This window comes from Capsicum annuum, chromosome 6 (genome assembly GCF_002878395.1).
Source record: "Capsicum annuum cultivar UCD-10X-F1 chromosome 6, UCD10Xv1.1, whole genome shotgun sequence".
NCBI classification, from domain to species: domain Eukaryota; kingdom Viridiplantae; phylum Streptophyta; class Magnoliopsida; order Solanales; family Solanaceae; genus Capsicum; species Capsicum annuum.
Genome location: NC_061116.1, coordinates 47,746,951 through 47,756,254, shown reverse-complemented (window position 1 = coordinate 47,756,254; position 9,304 = coordinate 47,746,951). Strand labels below are relative to the sequence as shown.

The 9,304-nt window shown below is 34.2% G+C and overlaps 1 protein-coding gene and 1 long non-coding RNA gene across 5 annotated transcripts; one reads left to right on the top strand and one right to left on the bottom strand.

Annotated features, from left to right (window-relative positions):
* Positions 1-270: 270 nt before the first annotated feature.
* LOC107873428 lies at positions 271-4,478 on the top strand. 4 transcript variants are annotated; one of them, XR_001675320.2, is made up of 3 exons: positions 271-790; positions 859-3,871; positions 3,971-4,478. It is a non-coding gene; the product is annotated as an uncharacterized LOC107873428 (long non-coding RNA). The 4 variants fall into 4 exon arrangements; XR_007056408.1 differs by having other exon boundaries at positions 274-634; positions 708-3,871; XR_007056407.1 differs by having other exon boundaries at positions 275-600; positions 708-3,871.
* On the bottom strand, positions 2,508-6,030 carry LOC107874366 (protein BOBBER 1). Its single transcript, XM_047413506.1, has 6 exons — positions 5,466-6,030; positions 3,838-4,010; positions 3,661-3,709; positions 3,263-3,429; positions 2,877-2,960; positions 2,508-2,794 (listed from the first exon to the last, which is right to left on the bottom strand). Exons 1-6 carry the CDS (start codon positions 5,812-5,814, stop codon positions 2,756-2,758), a joined length of 861 nt encoding a protein of 286 aa, XP_047269462.1. The 5' UTR covers positions 5,815-6,030; the 3' UTR covers positions 2,508-2,755.
* Positions 6,031-9,304: the final 3,274 nt, after the last annotated feature.

The following is a 9,304-nucleotide window of genomic DNA, read 5'->3' as shown; positions in this document are numbered from 1 at the left end:
AATTATAAACTTGGAGAACGAAAGTTCAAGATGAATTTGATAAATAATTACCCTACTCAAATGACTTGATTGTTCAATATAAATATTATGGAGTGGCTAAAGGCAATTCAAATCGTTAGACACTAACTTGATGCAAATTTTTACTTTGACACCTAAAGTTAATATTGTTCATTTTAAATACGTTAACCACTTTTTCATTGTGTCACTTTGGCACTTCTGGCTGACTCATCATAGTACGTGTGCTACACACAATTTAAGTGTGTTAAGGTTTTCTTTCATAAAGTTTTCCTCTTCTTTCTCCTCATTCCTCACTCTTTTTTAAGTTATTGGACTCAATGTTCCATTTTATTTATTAACAAATCTGGTCCATAAAGTCCAAAAGAAATAACATGAAAAAAAAAAGAAAAAAAGAGCTGGAAAAGAAGTGGTCAAAGCCGATCCAACAAAGATCAGGTCAGACATATAAAAAGACTAGACATATAAAAAGACTATCTGATAGGATTTCCTAACTTGATCCTCATTTTATGTCTCTTTGCCTACTCCGCCATTGAGGATATCGCTGTTGTCTCTCCCAAATGATCGTCTTCGCTTTCTCCTGTTGTGGGTGATGAACTATCGCTATCATCCTGCTAACGTGTGCTTCATTCTCACCTTGCAGAAGTAAGTACACCTTCATATCTAACTTATGCCTTTTTATTCTCTTGAAGGTGTGTAATCCGATGGAAGTCTATGAGTTCGGCTGAAACTTGAAAGAGAGTTTGAACCTTGCATCCCAGCTCTGTAGCTCTTTGTAAGTCTATTTCTCTGTCTTTGAGTATTTCCTTCTGTCGTTTCTAATGATTGTTCTCCTCTATGAAGCTGAAGCAGAAGTGGAGAAAAACAAGTTGCTCACAGCCTCCTTTTTTTTAGAACTCTTAGTTGGGTACACGCTCTTATCTGCAGATCTGGTTCCTTGACTCTCGCTTTTTGCTAGTGAACCTTTTTGTTGGCTGATGTAGCTTAGACTAGTTAGACCTTCCCCACTCATTCTCTCTGTTATTTTTCACCATTTTTTATCCTTCTTCTTCCTCATTCTTTGTCACCCTCCACCACCCTCGACCGACACACAAACTTTTGATAAATTTTACAAATTTTTGTTAGGTTACACTATTTATTCCATCTTTCATTAAATTCAAGTTTATTTTGTTAATCCATCATTCAACACTAGTACCAAATATACAATTTGCATCTAAGTTAAAAAAATTTCACATACCCATTACAGTTTAAGTTTTGAATTGACAAACCCAAATTCAAATATAGCAAAAATCAGAAATCAAGAGAACCCAAAATTCAGAAGTAGAAGAAAAAACAGAAATCTGAAAAATTAATAGCATGAAATTGTGTGTGTAAAATTAAATGAATGGATTTTAGGTGGTGGGTAAGAAATTGGGATAGAAGGCGAATTTGGGTATGGGAGTGTTGGAGAAGACTTTATGGGGTGGTGTTGGAGAAGATGATTTAGGATGTGTGTGTATGTTGGAGAAGATTTTTTTTTTTTTTTTTGGGGAGAGGGGGGGCACAAACATGAACAATTAAATTTGATTAGATAGGTGTGATGATGTGTAATGAGATAAATTTAGATGCAATTAGGTGCTGGGATGATATAATTGGACCTGACCTAACACCAAGCATAATTAGATGCCCACTACAAAATAGCTCTAAACGCTTCAAACCTAAAATCTTACCTACAGTTGAGCACAAAGTGAGAAACAAAACCATTCCGTGAGGTTTAATATCTGGCTACGTGACACTAAAAAACCATTCATAGATGACGCAGATGCCAAAGAAATAGGTAGAGCCAGCACATTTTCGTAAGACTAATAAATCCAAATGACATTATTTGATGCGAAAGAGACGTACATGATGAGAGAAATGGAGACAAAATCAACAAGAGAAAATGGAAGATAGTGAACAAATTTGTATGAAGAAAAATAACGAAGAAAATATCAGATGCAAAATCTTGATTGAAATGAGTTATGGTTGCTCAAGTCCTAGATGTTACTACAATAAAACCTTTTGGGTTTTAGATTAGAGAGAGAGAACATCAAACGAAGCAAACAGATTGAAAAAATTGCACAAAAACAGCAAACCAACCACCGCAGCAGGGAATAACAACCAAATCAACGAGAGAAACTGATTGGGTGACAGAGTGACATACAACAAAATCACCGCAGAAAACAGCTCGTACAAGAATTATATGTAGCCGTAGTCTACTACACCTGGCACCCCACCCACAGTGTTCAATACATGAGGCGACATGAGCCAAACCAAAAAACAACAAACTGCAGCCACACTGCTCTGTTGAGTGTGGACTGATAATTTGCTAAAATATGGACAGAACCACTCAGAATTCAAATATAAATCCAGGTAAAGAGGTCAACCGCAGGACAAGACACCACATTCCAATAGCAGTGCAGGGAAAACTCAACATGAATCACAACAGAGAAGAATAGTTCAACAAGCACAGAGAAGAGGAGAAGCAGCATGGGTTATAGTACATAAACATGTTCAGATTACAGTTACTGTTTAGAACAATTACTCCATTAGCAGCATATAAGTATCTTCCTTAGTCTACACAATAGTCACTACACAATATAGGTTGCCCATATGCACAAAAACATCTTGAATGCCAGCCTAAGAAAAGAAAAGATGCCAATATATGATCTAGCTTTTTGTCCCATTCAGAGTACAATTGCTCACCAAAATAATCCGTGAATCAGGATATCTTCGCCCTAGAGAAGTCCATCCCCGGATTCTGCAGATCATGAACAAAATCGATTAATATGAATACTCTTCAAGGGAGGGGGCAGGAGAAAAAACACATGATTATGAAGTACCTGAGCCATAAATTTCTTTAGAACCTCCTGCTTTTGTATATCATCGCTTGTTGGACGACCCATTGATTTCTGTCGCTGATCAAACTGCAGAAGTATTATCCATCACAGTGTCACACTATTAGAAGGTATCCAATTCATAAGTACACCAAGAAAGTCAGTTCCTGTGAATATGTACTAGTGTGGATAACAAATGACTCATGATATAGAGGATAAGCACAAATTATGCAGAACCTACCACGTCAGCGAAGCTAGAAACTTCCATATGAATAACATAAATCAGGATTGACTTAGCAGAAATACGTTAAAAAAAGAAGTGACACCAGAATTCCAAAATTAAAAAGAGTGTTACCATAGTAGGACAATTTTCAATTTCAATAAAACCCTACCATCATCTTTTCGACAGCAGATCTCGTCTCTGGGTCCAAGTCTGATAGCCTGCTACTTTCAGGTTCAACTTTCTGAGTATTGAGTTCAGGTTCACCTTTCACCACACACTTCCACCAATCCATCTGGTCCTTCTTGGTAAGCAGAACACAGACGGACTTCTGATCCTCTTCAAAGATGTCAACAACAGTTAGTTGTCGATCTTATGCTCCTCAAAGTAAAGCTACATTAGCTGTTCTTGCACAGATTATATTAAGTTTATATTACAAACTATTGGATTAACAGGTACATGCCCATACTTTGAAACCATGAATCACATTGAAAATAAACCAGCAGGGTACTAATAACATCAGAAATGAATTTTCAAGCAACCATGCATCAAAACATACAAGCAACTTACCTAAGCTCCAAAAACAATCGTCAACTTTGACAGGTTGATAGAGTTCTCCCTCCAAGCACAAAGAGGATAAATGTTAATATCCAGGCTCAGAAGGAAATCATACAAAATCTTACACATTTTGAAAGGAATGCAGCAAAAGATATCTTTGGATGACTAGAAACAAGAGAATTCACTCACATCAATTATTGGAGGCTGACCCTTTAGTCCGACGGTAAGATGGTTCTTTTTTATATCGCAAACAATAAACTTTGATTTTGTTCCATGAGGTACAGGAATGGTAACATTGACCTCCTGTATGGATTGACCCCAGGAGTAGTTGTCCAGATCAAGACCATTGCCTATGTTGGGAGCTGCATATATATCAGCAGGAAGAACGATAAGCTATTGGTGATACAAAACAAGCAAGGTTCTACAGAAACATCAATGAACATATAAAGTTGGCATATGATGAGAACAAAGAATATCAAAGTGTAAAATGGAGTTAAAGGACCTTCTAGGAAAAATATAAGCAGTATGCCACATGCGTACACACATACACAACTCAGGAAAAGGTATACTAGTTCAAGATGAATATTGTCAACCTTTGATGACATAAACATACAAGACCAAGTTATGGCGACAAATGAAGGACACAGCAAAAGAAAGCCACAACACTGACCCTTCATCAGCAGATTGGCACAATGCAAATGAAACCCACAAGAGTCCTCAGCTATCAATTTCCACATTCCCAGAGAGCTAATGCATATTATTTTTTTCTTTGATCAAACTATAGGATATACTGTTTATCAGAAAATTAGAATCAAAACATACTTGATAATGATAAGATCTGAAACCACATAAGCCATTAACTGTCACCAAAAATGTTGAACAAAATGCAACTCTGAAGATCAGGAATGGAGCTTCAACAAAATTATGGGCTATCGCTATTTGATGCTCTTATTTGTTTTTAGAGATCATGGTTCCAAGCAAATGTAACTCTGACGATCAAGGCTCTAAACAGTTCTTGATAAATGCTTACATCTGAAACCTCTCAACTGTCAATGTTTTACAAATCTAACTCAAACAAACCTTACTTATAGCTTAGCTAATAATCATAAACAAAGATCAGATTATATTCAAGATCAAGATTCAAATGAATAATTACTGTATCTTTTCCCTGAGTGGTAATCTTAAAATCCAAGGGCTCAAGGAACACAAATACTTGCAAACCAACCTCTTAGTATACCACTACAAGTACATACACGAATAGAGCTAGTGGACAAGCAGGACATAACCAACAAGCGAAATAACCATCATATATCAATCAATCAATTTATTACACTGCAATCCAAAAGTAGATTGGATCAGCTCAATAAACCCTTTGCATCCACTCCTCAATTTTTTTTTTGATAACTGTGGTGTCCAGGACAGCTTTTGCGCACCTCGACTAGATCCACGGTTGACCTGCAACCTTCCCCCAGCTACCGATACCAGCTAACTCTATCCACCAAGGCTAGGGGACAAATGGGATTAAGAATCACCTAGTATTTTTTGTCTTTGCTGGGATTTGAACGTGGGACTTCAAGTTCTCGTGATCATTTGGCCACATCCTTGGGTTCCCATTCCTCTCAATTCATAACTAGTTTCGCTTCAGTACTAAACAATTAACCCTTTTCTTAAGATTTTCCAATTTATCCCAGTAATCCTAGATGAATGTAGACGCCTCTAACTAAAGACTCTTCAAAAACACCACAGAGATCCCTAATTCCAACAAAAGGGACAAGAAAAATAAACCATAAGTAAGGCATTTTGTTAAAGAAAAATACCTAGAGGCCCCTTCTTATCCTCCTCCATGGCCTCCTTAACCCCCTCTGTCTTCGTCTCCTTAACAGTAACGTCCTCCTTAAGCTTCTTCGCAGGGTTTCCTGGCAAACCCGGTCCTTGATCTTTCCTCTTCCTCTCCTCAGTTTCCAGCTTGTCTTTCACCATACGAACCACTGCATTGACATCCCTTACCAAAGAATCGCTCTTGAAGATATCGGATTCTCGGCCAAGAAACTCAAACACTGCTTCTAGAAACCCTAGCGGGTTGGCAGGGTCAAGAACAGCGTTAAAAGGCTTTGCTGATACAGCTGGTTTGTTATCTTGCTCATTGTACTCGGAAATGATAGCCATTGATGGATTTTCACGAATCAGTACTCAGTAGGGTTTAGGATTTTAGGGTTTTACGGGTGGATTTTGAATTTTGTAGAAATGGGGAGTCTTGTGTGTTACTTCTCACTTCCAATTAGTTATTATGAGTGATTCAATCGTGAATCAAGACATGCTGATTTTGCTATTTTAATCGTGTTATTTATTATATATAAGTGTGAGTAGCAGTTACCGAAAGGAGGGTTGCTTTCAATTACTTGCTTGTTTCATGATTTTATTATATCACCATTAATTAATTATTATATTACATTTACGTATTAAAAAATTAATAAAATTTAATTTTTAAAAAAGTAAAATAGATATTTATGATATATTTTCAATCGTTTTACATCTTATATGAGACTCACTTAAAAAATCTTCACATCTTTTTTATAATAACTTTGTTATATCACTTCTAATTAATTATTTTGAGTCATTCAAGACATACCGATTTCGCTACTTCAATCGTGATATTTGATTGACTCTCGAAATTATATCAGTGTCGCTTAAATTGAAATAGAAAAAATATTATAAATCATAATTATTAAAAAATTAAATTACTTTTAAAATATAAATTGACTATCAATATCACAAAAGTTTGAACAAGAAGAGTATTATAAATTACAATAGCAAATAACTTAAAATAGTAAATTATGATGTCGAAAAAGTATTATAAATTATAATAACTAACAACTTTAAAAAAAGTATAAATAACATAAATACTAAGTCTTTTGAAAATAATTATACTCTCTCTCACTTTTTTAATTACTTTACTCTCTCCCTATTAATATATATAACATAACCGACATATACATAGCATTTTGTATATATGTTAGGATTTTTGTAATATATTTAGGGAGTTGACATTTTTTGTAATATTAAAAATATAAGTTCTGTATTTATGTAATTTTTAGTAAAAATAACATATATTGGGCCATGCTGACACAGGCCTTCGGTACCTAATGTGTAGAGGGAAATGAAAAATGGGGAAACAAAGGTAACAACAGGCACCGGGTAGAATATTCTACAAGATTTCGTGCGCCGCGGCGATGAGTATAAAATGCAATATAAAATTCTCAGGAAATTACATGTTATAGATTTAAATATGAGTGACTTTAGATATTTGACTCCGAATAAGAATGTATTTGAAGAATAACTGTTTTTTACTTTTTAATATACTAAAAGTATCATTTTGTCTCTTTACATCTAAAATATATTTTTAAACTTTGTATACTCATTTATCTCTCAAATTTTATTTTTTTTTATTTTCACTTTTTTATTTTTCCTTTACTTTTACTATTCTACTTTCTTTTCACTTTTTTATTTTTTACTTTAAATTTATTATTCTGTTTTTTTATGATTTTTAGTTTTTATTTTTTTCTTTAACTTTATTTTCATGTTTAATTTATTTGTCTCAATCTTTTTTCCCTCTCTTTTTCTTTTTTCTCAACTATTATCTATTTCTTCATTTTTTTCCTTTTTTTTCAGTTTATTTATCTTTAACCTTTATTTAGAGATTTTTTTATTTCTTTTTTTTTTCTCCAGATTTTTCTCAGCTATTCATTCTCAGATACAAACATAAACTAGTTAACATGATCGTATTAAGTGTGCCCTTATATTCCCCCAAAAGGAAAGAATGGTGTATAAGGTATGCAATAAGGAATTTCTTTTGCTAAACATGGATGAGCTATTGCAAAAAAAAATAAAAATATGCTACAAAATTTACGTTGCTCCATCTTCTAGTAACCCCTGTTCATGGATAATAAATGAAAATAGTACAACTAAGTGAACAGTTTGTTTCCCTCTTCTAAAAGAACCTATTATTTTTCTCTTTTAATTTTTCAACTGTAGTTACAGAAAATACTAACCCAATAGGCCCGGACCTGAAAATGTAATCAGAGAGTACGTGCATCACGTACAAACATAAACCTGAACAAGAACGTACTACGTATGTATGCCCTTATATTCCCCTAAAAATAGAATGTTGTAGTAAGATATGCAATGAGGAATAAATTTCTGCAAAACATGGATGAGCTATTGAAGAAAACAAAATTTATAAAATATTACATTGTTCAATCTCAGTAATCCTGTTCATACATTGCCCTCCGTCAAAAGAAAAAGAAGGCAAAGCAGGGGGTCTAAGTTTCAATGTCAGGTACTTTGGAAATGCAATATTTCAGAATAGGTGATTGCAGAAAGTAATATGTCAAATTTAGAGTTTGACACTGCTATCATGAGGACACCATGATATTTTGACTTAAAAAATATTGCATCTACCATTATTACTGATCTACAGTTGGTCCATCCAATGATTGAAGCGTCATAAGCAAAAAATACATATTGAAACCTGTGTTGAGCAAAAGAATATTAATAACAACTAGCATTTGATGTTTATAATCAGAGTACAATAATTTTCTAAACTAAGTCTTGCCCATAAGGCAAAAGTTGCATATTTGTTAATAATCTAATAGTGCAATTAAAGAATGAACTTTTGTCTCTTGGGCAAAAGTTTTCAAATTCAACAGTATAACATTTGTACAATAATTTTCTAAACTAAGTCTTGCCTTGAGGCAAGAGTTGCATCTATGTTAATAATATAATCAGTGCAAATAAAGAATAAACTTTTGCCTCTTGGGCAAAAGTTTTCAATTTCAATAATTTTCTAAACTAAGTCTTGCCCAACATATATGTTGATAATCTAAACAGTGCAATTAAAGAATAAACTTTTGCCCCTTGGGCAAAAGTTTTCAATTTCAACAGTATAGCATTTGTACAAAAATTTTCTAAATTAAGTCTTGCCCATGAGGCAAGAGTTCCTTCTACGTTAATAATAATCAGGCAAATACAGGATAAATTTTTGTCTTTTGAACAAAAGTTTTCAATTTCAACAGTATAGCATTTATACCTATTCTCATCGTCCTTCTTTATGTTTGTGTACGTGTCTGGGCTGTTTTATTTTATCATGTGAAGATACGATGGCAACCGTTGTAGTTCTCTTCACGGTTCCTCTTATCATCGTATAGGCATGTTGTATCGCTTGCCATCCTTTGTTGTATGATATTATTATTTCGTATTTCCTTCTCATTTCATCCACCACAAAGTTTGGTGTGATTACATTACTAGAGTCACGCACAAGCTCTAGTATGCAGTCACATATGACCTTTGATGTTGCATTCTTGTGGTCGGACGTTATAAAATCAATCAAACAACTGTGAACCTTTTCATATGTAGTAACCTGAAAGAGCAAAGAATTGGGAATCTTCGAGGCATGGAACCACCCCACATACAGTTTTCATCCACACATCGCAGTGAATATCTTGTTGTGCTTGATTTGATAACCTTAAATTGGATGTTATGTGTAATTACAATGTTTTACATGCACGTCATCATATTTTGTTTGTCAATGAAGATCGACTTGACACTTACCTCGTTCAAAGAGGCATTGTGTCTCAAGAGAGTAGTCTCGACATCAAGT

What these genes read in the sequence shown, in the direction of transcription:
- LOC107874366 (XM_047413506.1), bottom strand. Translation starts at nt 5,814, where the DNA reads ATGGCTATCATTTCCGAGTACAATGAGCAAGATAACAAACCAGCTGTA. An exon ending in CGATTGTTTTTGGAGCTTAG is followed by an intron (nt 3,430 to 3,660) that starts GTAAGTTGCTTG and finishes ACATCTTTGAAG; the next exon opens with AGGATCAGAAGTCCGTCTGT. An exon ending in TAAAGAAATTTATGGCTCAG is followed by an intron (nt 2,795 to 2,876) that starts GTACTTCATAAT and finishes CATGATCTGCAG; the next exon opens with AATCCGGGGATGGACTTCTC.